This window comes from Petromyzon marinus, chromosome 66, assembly GCF_048934315.1.
Source record: "Petromyzon marinus isolate PM22_M1 ecotype Great Lakes invasive population chromosome 66, UKy_Petmar_22M1.pri1.0, whole genome shotgun sequence".
NCBI classification, from domain to species: domain Eukaryota; kingdom Metazoa; phylum Chordata; class Hyperoartia; order Petromyzontiformes; family Petromyzontidae; genus Petromyzon; species Petromyzon marinus.
This window is the reverse complement of record NC_133732.1, coordinates 10942539-10959720: the sequence shown is the minus strand read 5'-3', so window position 1 is coordinate 10959720 and position 17182 is coordinate 10942539. Positions and strand designations below refer to the sequence as shown.

The following is a 17182-nucleotide window of genomic DNA, read 5'->3' as shown; positions in this document are numbered from 1 at the left end:
GGAGTGTGAGCTCTTCCAGTACTGAGACGACAGGGAGACCGTGCCTCTCGTGTTTTCCCGCTGTCTGAGGCTCGCCCCAACTCTTCGATTGATTTTTTAACGTTCAGTCCTCAGCGGGATGTCCCTGGATTGTCTCAATGTCTCGGCGAGAGGCAAAGGGGCGCTTGGCGATGTTAAAGAGTCGCAAGAACAAGTGGGCGGGAGTCCTCGGACGCCACTTTCCCATCTCTCTTCTGGTTTACGATGGGCGGCAGTAACAAGACGAAGGTGCTTGGTGTAGTCGGAACTTTGCTTCGTTCATCGTTTCGTTGTTTTTGGGTTTTTTCAAAGCTTTGCTTTATGCCCCCCCTTCCCCCGTTTTTAAAATGAAATATTTCACAAAAGCGTCTCTCATCTCATCTCTCTCTCCCGAGCCTCTCCGATGTCTCTCTCGCTTTCAGCACTCCTCTTTGCCCCTCTAGCCTTCATTGCTCGCTCCCCTTCTCTCCATCTCTCTCCTTTCTCTCCCCTCCCTCTTCCGTCTCTCTCCTTTCTCTCTCCATCTCTCTACAACTCTCTCTATATCTCTCCATCTCTCTCTATATCTCTCCTTTCTCTCTACATCTCTCTCTCTCCATCTATCTCCATCTCTCCTTTCTCTCTCCATCTCTCTCTATCTCTCCATCTCTCCATTTCTCTCCATTTCTCTCCATCTCTCTCCATTTCTCTCCATCTATCCCTCTCCATCTCTCCATCTCTGTCCACCTCTCTCCATCTATCTCCTTTCTCTCTACATCTCTCTCCATTTCTCTCCATCTCTCCATCTCTCTCCATCTCTCTCCATCTCTCCATCTCTCTCTATATCTCTCCTTTCTCTCTCCATCTCTCTCCATCTCTCCATCTCTCCATCTCTCTCCATCTCTCCATTTCTCTCCATCTATCTCTCTCCATCTCTCCATCTATCTCCATCTCTCTCCATCTCTCTCCTTTCTCTCTCATCTCTTTACATCTCTCCATCTCTCTCCTTTCTCTCTCATCTCTCCATCTATCTCTCTCCATCTCTCCATCTCTTTCCATCTCTCTCCATCTCTCTCATCTCTCTCCATCTCTCTCCATCTCTCTCCATCTCGCTCCATCTCGCTCCATCTCTCTCCATCTCGCTCCATCTCTCCATCTCTCTCCATCTCTCTCCATCTCTCTATCTCTCTCCATCTCTCTCCATCTCTCTCCATCTCTCCATCTCTCCCCATCTCTCTCCATCTCTCTCCATCTCTCCATCTCTCACTCTCTTTCCATCTCTCCATCCCTCTCCATCTCTCCATCTCTCTCCATCTCTCCCCATCTCTCTCCATCTCTCTCCATCTCTCCATCTCTCACTCTCTCTCCATCTCTCCATCCCTCTCCATCTCTCCATCTCTCTTCATCTCTCTCCATCTCTCTCCATCTCTCTCCATCTATCTCCTTTCTCCCTCCTTTCTCTCTCATCTCGCTCCATCTCTCTACATCTCTCTCCTTTCCCTCTCATCTCTCTCCATCTCTCTCCATCTCTCTCATCTCTCTCCTTTCTCTCTCCTTACTCTCTCATCTCTCTCCCTCTCTCTCCATCTCTCCATCTCTCTCCATCTCTCTCCATCTCTCTCCATCTCTCCATCTGTCTTCGTCTCTCCGTGTGTCACTCCGTCTCACCGATGGCGTAGACATGTGGAGGCAGAGTGCCCAGCGAACGGCCCCGGTAGCTGGCGATGGTGGCGGATGTGTAGAGCTGAGGGATGTCACGGTACGGGTTCACGGCGATCAGGATGTTGGCCACGTACGTCTGAAGCATTCACAACGTGGACACAGTTACCATCAACATAGTTACAGTCGTTACCATCGCATCGTTAACATCGTCACCGTCACATCGTTAACAGGAACATCTTCTTAGCTTTCGATTTAAAGCTTTCGTGACTGCAAGGATTCATCTTCTCTGGTTCTTTCGGTAAAGTCACCACGTAGAATGAGACTAAAATAATAAATTGATAAAATAAAATAACGCAATAATATTCTCACGACGTTTCGGCCAAAACGTCGTGAGAATATTATATTGTGTTATTTTATTTTATCAATTTATTATTTTATTCTCATTCTACGTGGTGACTTTACCGAAAGAACCAAAGAAAATCTTCTTAGCTCTTTCGGTAAAGTCACGTTGAAGCGAAACAATGAAATAATAAAATATATATAACATTTTTTATTGTTTTATATATTGTTTTAAATATATTGTATTATTTTATTGTTTCTCTTCAACGTGACTTTACCGAAACAGCTAAGAATATGAATTACTGCAGTCACGAAAGCTTTAAATAAAAATTTTACATGAACATCGTTATCATCAACATCGTTACAATCGCTACCATAATATCATTAACTTGAACATAGTTAACATCGTTACCATCACATCGTTTACATCGTTACCATCGTATCGTTAACGTGAACATAGTTCATATGAACATTCTCACCATTAACATAGTTAACATGAATATAGTTAACATCAACATAGTTAACATGAAAATAATTAGCATAATTGAATATTAATTTTTAGGTCATACGGTAGTGGATGAGTGAATGAGCTAATGAATGAGTGAATTCACAAGTGAATGAGTTAATGAATAAGCTAATTAGTGAGTGAGCGAGTCAATGAATACGTGCAGGAGTTAATGAATGAATATGTGAATTAGTGAGTGAATGAGTGGACGAGATAGTGAATGAGTGAATTTAATAAGTTAACGAGTTAAATAATTAGTTACTCAATGCATAAGTGAATTAATACATGAATAAATGAACGAGATGGTGAATGAGTGGACGAGTTCATGAATATCATGGGACCTCCAGTACCAAAACATGAGAAGAGGTTTTCCCCTTTTTTCTGGCAACAAAACAGCTGTGTCAGGATGTTTAATAAACACCAAACTGGAACCTTCTACAAGGAATTCCTGTCTGCATTTGGGCGTCCTCTGCTCTAACGCCGTTCGAGGTTCGAAGGGAAGCCGTCTCTGGTGTGGACCAATCAGTTTCAAGGGCACCGCATCGACTCTCAGAGCACCAATCCTGATCTGAAGCTTTCGGCACTGCAGGAATCCGTGCTCTTTGGTTCTTGCGGTAAACTCACCACGGAGGTAGCAATGATAACCGATCACGACGTTCTGATCGCCACACAAGCAATCGCCCGCATCCCACCTGAGGACGATTGCTGGTGTGGCAATCAAAAGTGTCGTGAACGATCGTTATTATTTTTATTTATCGGAGTATGTTTATTGTTTGCATTCTGACGATAAGCATTGTGGTTAACGCAGACATGATACCTCGTAAAAGGATTCAGTTTGGTGTTTTAACATCTTGTAGAGGTGAGAGCTACTGGCTATTCGGTAACCTGCAGTGCCACTATGCAGCAAAGGGGCGATGCAGCGTTACCTCTCTGTGTGAATAACGGCCGGGGTCAGGGAGGGGTCAGAGAGGATCATTATCACAGATTGGTGAAGAACCAATCAGAGAGTGCCACGAGGGAGCGTGGGATTGGATGGACCCAGCCACAAACCGGCGTGAAAGGGCGAACGCTGAGAGCGCGAGATCAGTTCCCTCCACACGAAGACCCAAGCCCGGGCTGAAGACAGCTCGGACCCTGGGTCACAATCTTCCAGTCCTTCTGAGGGCTGAGGCTCAGCGTGACCAGTGGTCAGGGGAGAATAGGTCCTAGATAGGCAGGACCCTGGGTCACAACCTTCCAGCCCTTCTGAGGGCTGAGGCTCAGCGTGACCAGTGGTCAGGGGAGAATAGGTCCTGGATAGGCAGGACCCTGGGTCACAACCTTCCAGCCCTTCTGAGGGCTGAGGCTCAGCGTGACCAGTGGTCAGGGGAGAATAGGTCTTGGATAGACAGGACCCTGGGTCACAACCTTCCAGCGCTTCCAAGGGCTGAGGCTCAGCGTGACCAGTGGTCAGGCGAGAATAGGTCCTGGATAGGCAGGACCCTGGGTCACAACCGTCCAGTCCTTCCGAAGGCTGAGGCTCAGCGTGACCAGTGGTCAGGGGAGAATAGGTCCTAGATAGGCAGGACCCTGGGTCACAACCTTCCAGTGCTTCTGAGGGCTGAGGCTCAGCGTGACCAGTGGTTGGGGACCCACCGAGGCAGCGGCGGGTCAGCCAGCCTCCCCTAGGTCCCAGCCGGAAGACGCTAGGTTAGCGAAGGGACTTAAGTGTAGGTCCCGTCAAGTCTGGAGGCTGTACCTCCTTAGGCTAGCAGATAGACCTCTGTGTGTAGGTCCCGTCAAGTCTCGAGGCTCCACCTCTTAGGCTAGCAGATAGACCTCTGTGTGTAGGTCCCGTCAAGTCTGGAGGCTGTACCTCCTTAGGCTAGCAGATAGACCTCTGTGTGTAGGTCCCGTCAAGTCTCGAGGCTGTACCTCCTTAGGCTAGCAGATAGACCTCTGTGTGTAGGTCCCATCAAGTCTGGAGGCTGTACCTCCTTAGGTTAGCAGATAGACCTCTGTGTGTAGGTCCCGTCAAGTCTCGAGGCTCCACCTCTTAGGCTAGCAGATAGACCTCTGTGTGTAGGACCCGTCAAGTCTGGAGGCTCTACCTCCTTAGGCTGCAAATAGACCTCTGTGTGTAGGTCCCATCAAGTCTGGAGGTTCTACCTCCTAAGGTTAGCAGATAGACCTCTGTGTGTAGGTCCCGTCAAGTCTGGAGGCTGTACCTCCTTAGGTTAGCAGATAGACCTCTGTGTGTAGGACCCGTCAAGTCTGGAGGCTGTACCTCCTTAGGTTAGCAGATAGACCTCTGTGTGTAGGTCCCGTCAAGTCCGGAGGCTCCACCTACTTAGGTTAGCAGATAGACCTCTGTGTGTAGGTCCCATCAAGTCTGGAGGCTCCACCTCCTTAGGTTAGCAGATAGACCTCTGTGTGTAGGTCCCGTCAAGTCTGGAGGCTGTACCTCGTTAGGCTAACAGATAGACCTCTGTGTGTAGGACCCGTCAAGTCTGGAGGCTCCACCTCCTTAGGCTAGCAGATAGACCTCTGTGTGTAGGTCCCGTCAAGTCTGGAGGCTCCACCTCCTTAGGCTAACAGATAGACCTCTGTGTGTAGGTCCCATCAAGTCTAGAGGCTGTACCTCCTTAGGCTAGCAGATAGACCTCTGTGTGTAGGTCCCATCAAGTCTGGAGGCTGTACCTCCTTAGGTTAGCAGATAGACCTCTGTGTGTAGGTCCCGTCAAGTCTGGAGGCTGTACCTCGTTAGGCTAACAGATAGACCTCTGTGTGTAGGTCCCGTTAAGTCGGGAGGCTCCACCTCGTTAGGCTAGCAGATAGACATCTGTGTATAGGACACGTCAAGTCTGGAGGCTCTACCTCCTTAGGTTAATGGGTAAGGGGACCGTATACCCCTTTGTGTGTTAGGGACCGTGTGGGAGAAAATAAAATGAACAGTGTGTGCCTCACAAGAGTTCATTCGTCCGTGATTCAAGACACTAAAATCTTAACACAGCTGTTTTGTTTCCAGAAAAAAGGGGAAAACCTGTTCTCGAGTTAATGAACGAATCAAGGAATTGGTGAGTGAACAAGTAAGCCAACGAGTGGAGTGAATGAGTGGACGGGTGAGTGACCGAGTGAATGAGTGGACGGGTGAGTGACCGAGTGAATGAGTGGACGGGTGAGTGACCGAGTGAATGAGTGGACGGGTGAGTGACCGAGTGAATGAGTGGGCGGGTGAGTGACCGAGTGAATGAGTGGACGGGTGAGTGACCGAGTGAATGAGTGGACGGGTGAGTGACCGAGTGAATGAGTGGACGGTTGAGTGACCGAGTGAATGAGTGGACGGGTGAGTGACCGAGTGAATGAGTGAACGGGTGAGTGACCGAGTGAATGAGTGGACGGGTGAGTGACCGAGTGAATGAGTGAACGGGTGAGTGACAGAGTGAATGAGTGGACGGTGAGTGACCGAGTGAATGAGTGGACGGGTGAGTGACCGAGTGAATGAGTGGACGGGTGAGTGACCGAGTGAATGAGTGGACGGGTGAGTGACCGAGTGAATGAGTGGACGGGTGAGTGACCGAGTGAATGAGTGGACGGGTGAGTGTCCGAGTGAATGAGTGGACGGGTGAGTGACCGAGTGAATGAGTGGATGGGTGAGTGACCGACTGAGTGAGTGACCGAGTGAACGAGTGAGTGAGTGAACGAGTGAATGAGTGGACGAGTGACTCACGTAGATCTTGTCGCGGGAGAACCTCAAGCGAACGTTGTGCAGAAGCGTGCCCTCGTTCAGGAACATCAACGAGCCTGCACTCGGCACACACACACACAGGTGCCAGGCTAGGTGCACCAGAAGGAGGTCACGGGACAGACCCAGCAGGTGTCATGGACACCAGCTGTGCCCCCTACTGTGCCAACCATCACCACACACACACAGACACACACACAGACACATGTACACCCCACCACTCACACACACACAGACACACACACACAGACACAACAACAACCGACATTCGCCACTAAGTGGCGGTGACGTCACCACGACGCTTGTGCCAGGCTATGTGCACCGTGAGGCCACGTGAAGTGTCGAACACCCGCTGGCAGGAGGTCACGGGGCAGACCCAGGTGCCACGGGTCGACTGACTGAGATGACTGGCTGATGCACCACCTGTGCCCCCTACTGTGGCAACCTGCTGTGCTTTAGCCACCCGGCGCTCCGCTTATTGTTGTGAGCGTCGCTCCTCCGCCCTCCGTTGTTGTTGGAGGGCGACTGCCTCCAACTGCCTAGCAGCATCCTTCAAGAGCCTCCTCCACAGAGGCCGATCTTGACACCGCTGGTACCAGTCATGGGCAAGTGCACTCAGCTCCACGTCCTCCTGTACCACATCACTCCATCTCTTCTGTAGCCCGTGCCGCACCCGCTTAGCCCCCTCAATCCGGCCAAACAAAAGCTGTTTCGGCATGCGGTGGCTGGGCATGCGGGCTACATGACCCAGGCAACGCAGCCTTCCCCGCCGGAGGAGCTTACCGATGGGACCTTGCCCAGATCTTTCAAGGATTTGTGAGCTCCTCACACAATCCAGTCTGGTTAAATCCAGAATGGATCGTAGGCAGGCCAGCCTAAATGTTTCTAACCGGCGAAGATGTTCCATTAGAGGGGTCCACGTTTCGCAAGCGTAAAGACGGGAGGGAATGACCGTGGCTGAGAAGACCTGAAGCTTAGTGCGGAGCGACAGACCAGGTAGCTTCCACACAGTGTTACGCAACCGATGAAAAGATATTGCCGCTCGACTGATTCGGAGTGAGACCTCTGCTGTTAAATTGGAGCCACTCATAAGCACACTGCCCAGGTATGGGAAACTCTCCACTCTCTCCACAACTGCCCCATTACCGATTGGGAGTTGTGGGGGTGGAGTGTCCGATGGTACAAAATACCCAACCTGTCCAGTGGTCCAGACTGTTGTTATGATGTAATATAGGGCAGTCTGTGCACAAACGGCGCCCTCCCTCAGCATTTCGCTTGGGAGATCATCTCTGCCCGCTGCCTTTCCTGGTCTCAGACTCCGGATCGCCTTCAGTACTTCCTCAACAGATGGCACCTCAGCCAGCCACTCACTGGGGGTGACTTCTTCCAATATTTGAGGCACCGCAGCCTCAGCAGGGTCATCCTCACTTTGTGCCACGATGTTTTCCTGGCTGAGGGATTTTCCCTCCCCCAGGACCTCACAGAAATGCTCAACAAATCAGCAAACCTGTTCCTGGGGGTCGGAGATTGGGTCACCGTTTTTTCCCCTAATGATGGTAATAGGTGTGGCGCTGCAGGTTACTTTTTTTGATGCAGTTAAATAGAGATTTGTGATCACGGGCCACTGAGGCAGACTCCATCGCCTCAGCAACCCGCGACCACCACCCATCCTTGCAGCGCCTCAAGGCTCTCCGAACCTCCGAGCGAAGGCTGCGGTAAGCCTCCTCATTCTCTGACGTTGGATTCTGTAGCCGATGACAGTGGGCCTGTCGCTTTTTCTCAACCATCCTGAACACCTCCTCTGTCAGCCAGGGTCTCTGGGGAGGTCTGGACCGCGTACCCAAAGCAGCCATTGCAGCTGCATGAGTCACAGTCCTAAACCTCGCCCATTTACCCTCGACATCAGGAGGAGTCGGGACGGTGCCAATCCCAGCCGCAAGCGATGATGAAATTCTCGCTTGCAACTTTCATCAGATAACTGAGACCAGGCCACTTTAGGTTGGAATGGGGTCCTGGGTGTACACCCACCACCGTAGTGGAAGAATGGCAGGCGCATCTTACAGATGACTAGTCGATGGTCAGAGGGCAGATCAGCTCCACGGTAGGTCCTGGTGTGAAGGACATGGGCTCGCATCCGCTGGTCCGTCACTATGTAGTCCAGCAGATGTTCTTGCTTGGACCCGGCATGCATCCATGATGTTGTGTGGATGCGCCGATGCCGGAACGTGTTGGTTATTACAAGCCCATGGGCTGCACAAAAATCTAGCAGCCTCCTACCGTTGTTATTGAGCTGATCTGGCCCATGCCCTCCAATCACTCCAGACCAGGTGCCAGTATCATGACCAACTCGGGCATTGAAGTCACCCAACATGATGACTATATCCCGAGGGGCCACATTAGCCAGCACCTGTGACAGGAGGTCATAGAAGGCATCTTACTCATCGGCTTTGCCTGCATCCCTCCACGGATGTTCATCTTCAGTGGGGGCATAAGTAACCACGACCACCATTCCTCGCCTCCGGTTGATGGGAAGGCGAGCCCAAAGTAGCCTGGGGCTTACAGATTCCCACACCTCACCGCCACGCTCCCACGCCCCCTTAATTCTTTTGTTCAAAAGAAGAGCCACACCCTGTTGTTTGGCAGTCTGCTGCCCCGAGTAGAGGACTGTCCACCCCTCATGGTGGCAGGAGCCAGAGCCGGTCCACCGGACCTCCTGAATGCCGCATAGATCCAGGCGGTACCGGTCCAGCTCCCGACAGAGGAGTGGCAGCCTCTCCTCTGCAGTGAGCGTTCGAACATTCCACGTGGCCACCCGTAGTGGTTTTTCGTTGTTTCTGGAGGAGCCCCGAGGGTAGAGATTCAATCTCCTGGCTCCGCCAATTGGGGTTTGGCCAGGAGACGTCATAGACGCCTGGCCCCCCAGGGCCTCCGGCACAAGATTATTAGTATATAAACTTAATTCGCGGTTTAGTGGTAATTAATTGAAGGTGTAGGGGTTACCAGCCCCTCGCACCCGTCCAGAGCCCCCGTTTAGCCCCTGTGGTGGACACAGATGCCATGAGAGGGAGGAGCCAATCACAATTGGACCTCCCCCCACAGCACTGTCCACGACAGAGTTGCCCGTCCGGCACCGCGAGGAGGTAGGGGGTTGTTTTTTTTGCCACCACACACACAGACACACTCCACCACACACTCACCACACAGACAAACAGACACACAGACACACACAGACACACACAGGCACACCCCACGCTTTGCCCCACCACCACCACCACTCACAGTTGTCATCTGCATCCCTGTTGTTGTCCTGCTCTGCGGGGTAAACCTGTGGGTAGGGAGCCACCACCACCGCGGCTGAGTCTCCGCAGCTGCCCGCGATCTCCACCGTCAGAGTCTCGGCCCCCACGTCCACGATGCGGCCCAGGCGGAAGCCCTCCACGGGGTCGGGGGCCCACACAAGCCTCCCTCCATTCATCTCTACACACACAGATATACATACATATAAAGATCCCCCATATAGCCTTAACAGACTGTAGGGGCAAGTGCTGTTAGCGAGCACCTATGAAGGCCAGAACGGTACACGAGGGGGTGGGTGGCCAGCACCACGCCCGACCGCCTTTGTCTCCCTAGTGGCAATGTTTACACACCGCACCAGGTACTCATTTGAGGCTGAGTCGACCTAGGGGAGGCCCGGGACCGGTTCAGATAATCGTCACTGGTGTTGGCCGTAAGCGGGAATCGAACCCGGGTCGCCAGGTTCATAGCGCAGCGTAGCGCTAACCGCTACACTATCGCTCCCCATATACATATATATACACATACATATACACACATACATATACACACACACATATATATACATACACATACATACACATACACACACGGGCCTCCCTCCATTCATCTCTACACACACAGATATACATATATACATACACATACATATACACACATACATATATATACAGATACACATACATATATATACATATATACATACACATTTATACATACACATACATATACACACATACACATATACACACACATATATACATACACATAGATATACACACACATATATATACATATATACATACACATATATACATATACACACATATATACATATACACACATATATACACATATACACACATATACATATATACACACACACATATATACACACACATGCCTCCCTCCATTCATCTCTACACACACAGATATACATATATACATACACATATATACACACACATACATATATATACATATATACATACACACAGATATACACATATATATACATATATACATACATATATACATATACACACATATACATATATACACACATGCCTCCCTCCATTCATCTCTACACACACAGATACATACACATATAGACATATATACACAGATATATATACACATACATACACACACAGAGATATATATATACAAACACACATATATACATACACACAGATATACACACACACAACAACAACAACCGCCATTCGCCACTTAGTGGCGGTGACGTCACCACGACGCTTGTGCCAGGCTATGTGCACCCTGAGGCCACGTGAAGTGTCGAACGCCCGCTGGCAGGAGGTCACGGGGCAGACCCAGGTGCTACGGGTCGACTGACTGAGATGACTGGCTGATGCACCACCTGTGCCCCCTACTGTGCCAACCTGCTGTGCTTTAGCCACCCGGCGCTCCGCTCGTTGTTGTGAGCGTCGCTCCTCTGCCCTCCGTTGTTGTTGGAGGGCGACTGCCTCCAACTGCCCAGTAGCATCCTTCACGAGCCTCCTCCACAGAGGCCGATCTTGACACCGCTGGTACCAGTCATCGGCAAGTCCACTCAGCTCCACGTCCTCCTGTACCACATCACTCCATCTCTTCTCTAGCCCGTGCCGCGCCCGTTTAGCCCCCTCGATCCGGCCGAACAAAAGCTGTTTCGGCATGCGGTGGCTGGGCATGCGGGCTACATGACCCAGCCATCGCAGCCTTGCCCGCCGGAGGAGCTCACAGATGGGACCGTGCCCAGATCTTTCAAGGATTTGTGAGCTCCTCACACAATCCAGCCTGGTTAAACCCAGGATGGATTGTAGGCAGGCCAGCCTAAATGTTTCTAACCGGCGAAGATGTTCCATTAAGAGACACACACACACAGAGATACACACACACAGATGTACACACACACACACACAGAGAGATACACACACAAAGATGCATACACACAGAGAGAGATACACACACACAGAGAGATACACACACAGAGATACACACAGAGATACACACACGTCTCTCTCCATTCATGATCTCTACCCACACACAGAGATGTACACACACACACAGATGTACACACACACACACACATGTACACACACACAGAGATGTACACACACACACATGTACACACACACAGAGATGTACACACACACAGAGATTTACACACACAGAGATGTACACACACAGACATGTACACACACAGAGATGTACACACACACACACAGATGTATACACACACAGAGATGTACACACACACAGACATGTACACACACACAGAGATGTACACACACACACACAGATGTACACACACACAGAGATGTACACACACAGACACATGTACACACATACAGAGATGTACACACCCACACACAGATGTACACACACATAGAGATGTACACACACAGACATGTACACACACACACACACAGATGTACACACACACAGACATGTACACACACACAGACATGTACACACACAGATGTACACACACACACAGATGTACACACACACAGACATGTACACACACACACAGATACACACACACAGACATACACACACAGATATGTACACACACACACGTCTCTCTCCATTCATTACCACTACACACACACAGATGTATATACACAGATATGCACAGGACTCCTTGTCTCCAAGGAGATAAACATACAGGAAGAGAGGGGGTGAGAAAGGTGCGAGAGAGAGAGTGTGAGAGAGGGGGAGATACACAGAGAGAGAGAGAGAGGGGGAGATACACAGAGAGAAAGAGAGGTGGAGATACACAGAGAGAGAGAGGGGGAGATACACAGAGAGAGAGGGGGAGATACACAGAGAGAGAGAGAGGGGGAGAGAGGGGGAGATACACAGAGAGAGAGAGGGGGAGAGAGGGGGAGATACAGAGAGAGAGAGGGGGAGATACACAGAGAGAGAGAGGGGGAGATACACAGAGAGAGAGGGGGAGATACACAGAGAGAGAGAGGGGGAGATACAGAGAGAGAGAGGGGGAGATACACAGAGAGAGAGAGAGGGGGAGATACACAGAGAGAGAGAGAGGGGGAGATACAGAGAGAGAGAGAGGGGGGGAGATACACAGAGAGAGAGAGGGGGAGATACACAGAGAGGTAGAGGGGGAGATATAGGGGGAGAGAGGGGGAGATACACAGAGAGGTAGAGGGGGAGATATAGGGGGAGAGAAGATGATACAGAGAGAGGGGAAGAGATAGGGGGGAGAGAGGTGGAGATGCACAGAGAGAGGGGGTAGGGGAGAGGGGGGGGGTGTAATGTTTGACAGAGATCCAGTTGTGCCCTTTGACCCTTCATTGTCTCACCTGCCTTGCCACTCACCTGTCCTCTTACCCTCTCACTCATTAACTCACTCCCTTACTCACCTACCTACTCACCTACCTACTCACCCACTCACCTACCCTCTCACTCATTAACTCACTCCCTTGCCTACCTACTCACCAACCTACTCACCCACTCACCTACCAGCTCACTCATTAACACACTCCCTTATTCACCCACCTACTCACCAACCTACTCACCCACTGACCTACCAGCTCACTCATTAACACACTCCCTTACTTACCCACCTACTCACCAGCCTACTCACCCACTCACCTACCAGCTCACTCATTAACACACTCCCTTACTTACCCACCTACTCACCAACCTACTCACCCACTCACCTACCCTCTCACTCATTAACACACTCCCTTATTCACCCACCTACTCACCAACCTACTCACCCACTCACCTACCCTCTCACTCATTAACTCACTCCCTTACTCACCCACCTACTCACCAGCCTACTCACCCACTCACCTACCCTCTCACTCATTAACACACTCCCTTACTCACCTACCTACTCACCAGCCTACTCACCCACTCACCTACCCTCTCACTCATTAACTCACTCCCTTACTCACCTACCTACTCACCAGCCTACTCACCCACTCACCTACCCTCTCACTCATTAACTCACTCCCTTGCCTACCTACTCACCAGCCTACTCACCCACTCACCTACCAGCTCACTCATTAACACACTCCCTTAATTACCCACCTACTCACCAACCTACTCACCCACTCACCTACCAGCTCACTCATTAACACACTCCCTTATTCACCCACCTACTCACCAACCTACTCACCCACTCACCTACCCTCTCACTCATTAACTCACTCCCTTACTCACCTACCTACTCACCAGCCTACTCACCCACTCACCTACCAGCTCACTCATTAACACACTCCCTTACTTACCCACCTACTCACCAACCTACTCACCCACTCACCTACCAGCTCACTCATTAACACACTCCCTTACGCACCCACCTACTCACCAGCCTACTCACCCACTCACCTACCCTCTCACTCAGTAACTCACTCCCTTACTCACCTACCTACTCACCAGCCTATTCACCCACTCACCTACCAGCTCACTCATTGATTCACTCCCTTATTCACCCACCTGCTCACCAGCCTACTCACCCACTCACCTACCCTCTCACTCATTAACTCACTCCCTTACTCACCCACCTACTCACCCACTCACCTATCTGTCTGTGTGTGTGTCTGTCAGTGTGTTTCTGTGCATCTGTGTGTGTGTCTCTGTGTGTCTCTGTGTATCTGTGTGTGTCTCTCTGTGGGTGTCTCTCTATGGGTGTCTGCGTGTGTGTGTCTCTGTGTGTGTTTGTGTGTGTGTCGTTGAGTGTGTATCTGTCTCTGTGTATCTGTGTGTGTGTCTCTCTGTGGGTTCTCTCTGTGGGTGTCTGAGTGTGTGTGTCTCTGTGGGTGTCTGTGTGTCTGTGTGTGTTTCTGTGTGTCTGTGTATCTGTGTGTGTGTCTCTGTGGGTGTCTCTGTGTGTTTTTTGTGTGTATCTCTGTGTGTCTGTGTATCTGTGTGTATGTCTCTGTGGGTGTCTCTGTGTGTGTCTCTCTGTGGGTGTTGCGTGTGTGTGTGTGTGTCTGTGTGTGTATCTGTGTGTCTGTCTATATGTGTGTGTCTCTGTGTGTCTGTGTCTCTCTGTGTGTGTCTCTGTGTGTGTCTCTGTGTGTGTGTCTCCGTGTATCTGTCTATGTGTGTGTCTATGTGTGTTTGCATTTGTGTGTGTGTGTCTCTGTGTCTCTGTGGGTGTCTCTGGGTGTCTTTGAGTGTGTATCTGTCTCTGTGTATCTGTCTATGTGTGTGTCTCTGTGTGTCTGTGTGTGTGTCTGTGTAAGTATGTTTCTCTGTCTCTCTGTGTGTCTGTGTGTGTCTCTGTGTGTCTTTGAGTGTGTATCTGTCTATGTGTGTGTCTATGTGTATTTGTGTGTGTGCGTGTCTCTGTGGGTGTCTCTGGGTGTCTTTGAGTGTGTATCTGTCTATGTGTGTGTCTATGTGTGTTTGTGTTTGTGTGTGTCTCTGTGGGTTTCTCTGTGGGTGTCTCTGTGTGTGGGTGTCTGCGTGTGTGTGTGTGTGTCTGTGTGTGTCTGTGTGTGTGTGTGTGTGTCTCTGTGTGTGTCTCTGTGTGTGTGTCTGTGTGTGTGTCTCTGTGTGTGTCTCTGTGTGTGGGTGTCTGCGTGTGTCTGTGTGTGTCTGTGTGTGTGTCTCTGTGTGTGTCTCTGTGTGTGTGTCTCTGTGTGTGTCACTGTGTGTGTCTGTGTGCGTGTCTCTGTGTGTGTCTCTGTGTGTCTCTGTGTGTCTCTGTGTGTGTATCTGTGTGTCTCTGTGTGTGTCTCTGTGTGTGTATCTGTGTGTCTCTGTGTGTCTCTGTGTGTGTCTCTGTGTGTCTCTGTGTCTGTCTCTGTGTGTGTCTTTGTGTGTGTCTCTGTGTGTGTCTCTGTGTCTGTCTCTGTGTGTGTCTCTGTGTGTGTCTCTGTGTGTGTCTCTGTGTCTGTCTCTGTGTCTGTCTCTGTGTGTGTCTCTGTGTGTGTCTCTGTGTGTGTCTCTGTGTCTGTCTCTGTGTGTGTCTCTGTGTGTGTCTCTGTGTGTGTCTCTGTGTCTGTCTCTGTGTGTGTCTCTGTGTGTGTCTCTGTGTGTCTCTGTGTGTGTGTATCTCTGTGTGTGTGTCTCTGTGTGTGTCTCTGTGTCTGTCTCTGTGTCTGTCTCTGTGTGTGTCTCTGTGTGTGTCTCTGTGTGTGTCTCTGTGTGTGTCTGTGTGTGTGTCTCTGTGTCTGTCTCTGTGTCTGTCTCTGTGTGTGTCTCTGTGTGTGTCTCTGTGTGTCTCTGTGTGTGTGTGTCTCTGTGTGTGTGTCTCTGTGTGTCTCTGTGTGTGTGTGTCTCTGTGTGTGTGTCTCTGTGTATCTCTGTGTGTCTCCGTGTCTCACCAACCGTGTTGTCCTCGCTCTCAGAAGCTGCAGCACAATTCTTGTCTCCGCAGTGTCTCTGTGTCTCTGCGTGAGACAGATCTGTCCTCGTGTCTCTGTCTCTCTCTGTCTATCGGTGTGTCTCTCTGTGTGTCTGTAATTATGTGTGTCTCTCTGTTAGACACACCTGTCCCCGTGTGTCTCTCTCTGTTTCTCTGTGTCTCTCTCTCTCTCTGTATGTGTCTCTCTGTCTTGATATCCGTCTCTGTGTCTCTCCGTGTGTCTCACTCTCTGTGTGTTTCTTTGTGAGAGACACCAGTCACCGTGTCTCTGTGTGTGTCTCTCTGTGTGTCTCTGTCTGTCTCTCTGTGTCTCTGTGTGTGTCTCTCAGTGTGTCCCTCTCCGTGTCTCTCTGTGTGTCTCTCTCCGTGTCTCTCTGTGATGTCTCTGTCTGTCTCTGTGTGTGTCTCTGTGCGTCTCTCTTTTTCTCTGTGTGTGTCTCTCTCCGTGTCTCTCTGTGTGTCTCTGTCTGTCTCTGTGCGTGTCTCTGTGTGTCTCTGTGTGTCTCTTTTTCTCTCTCCGTGTCTCTCTCCGTGTCTCTCTGCGTGTCTCCTCCCCGTCTTCCTCACGTGAGAGTCGTGGGTACAAAGATCACCAACTCACTCCAGTGAAGACAGAGAGGGAGGGAGGGAGGAGAGAGAGAGAAAGGGGGAAGGGAGGCGGAGGAGAGGAGAGAGAGGGGAGAAAGGAGAGAGAAGAGAGAGAGAGGAGAGAGAGAGGAGGGGAGAAGACAGAGAGAGAGGGGAGAAAGGAGAGGGAGGAGAGAGGAGAGAGAGAGGGGAGGGGAGAAAGGAGAGGGAGGAGAGAGAGAGGAGGGAAGAAAGGAGAGAGAGGAGAGAGAGGGGAGGGGAGAAAGGAGAGAGAGAAGACAGAGAGAGAAGAGAGAAGACAGAGAGAGAGGGGAGAAAGGAGAGGGAGGAGAGAGGAGAGAGAGAGGGAGGAGAGGGAGGAGAGAGAGAGGAGGGGAGAAAGGAGAGAGAGGAGAGAGAGAGGAGGGGAGAAAGGAGAGAGAGGAGAGAGAGAGGAGGGGAGAAAGGAGAGAGAGGAGGGGAGAAAGGAGAGAGGAGAGAGAGGAGAGGAGAAAGGAGAGGGAGGAGAGGGAGGAGAGGGAGGAGAGAGAGGAGAGAGAGAGAGAGGAGGGGAGAGGGAGGAGAGAGTGAAATCATTCATTCAAACAGGGGGGGTTACATGAAGCAAAGCATTGAAATAAAACCCTAAATGATGAACGAGGCAAAGTGGCGACTACCACCGAGCATCTTCTTGATTCCCCTGATCGTAAAAAATAAAAAAGGAAGACAGAGTGAGGGAGGG

General features: G+C 50.6%; 1 protein-coding gene across 2 annotated transcripts in view; it reads right to left on the bottom strand.

Annotated features, from left to right (window-relative positions):
* The window catches only part of LOC116957922 (uncharacterized), a 41287-nt gene extending 24376 nt beyond the window's left edge, over positions 1 to 16911 (bottom strand). The window contains exons 1-4 of one of the 2 annotated variants that reach the window (XM_076054504.1): positions 15833 to 16911; positions 9507 to 9704; positions 6213 to 6286; positions 1666 to 1795 (exon numbers count right to left, since the gene is read on the bottom strand). In XM_076054504.1, the coding sequence (XP_075910619.1) occupies positions 1666 to 1795; positions 6213 to 6286; positions 9507 to 9702 (400 nt within the window). In that variant the 5' untranslated portion in view covers positions 9703 to 9704; positions 15833 to 16911. The remainder of the gene's footprint in view (positions 1 to 1665; positions 1796 to 6212; positions 6287 to 9506; positions 9705 to 15832) is intronic. The other variant, XM_076054503.1, reaches the window with a different exon arrangement.
* Between the last annotated feature and the right edge of the window lie 271 nt (positions 16912 to 17182).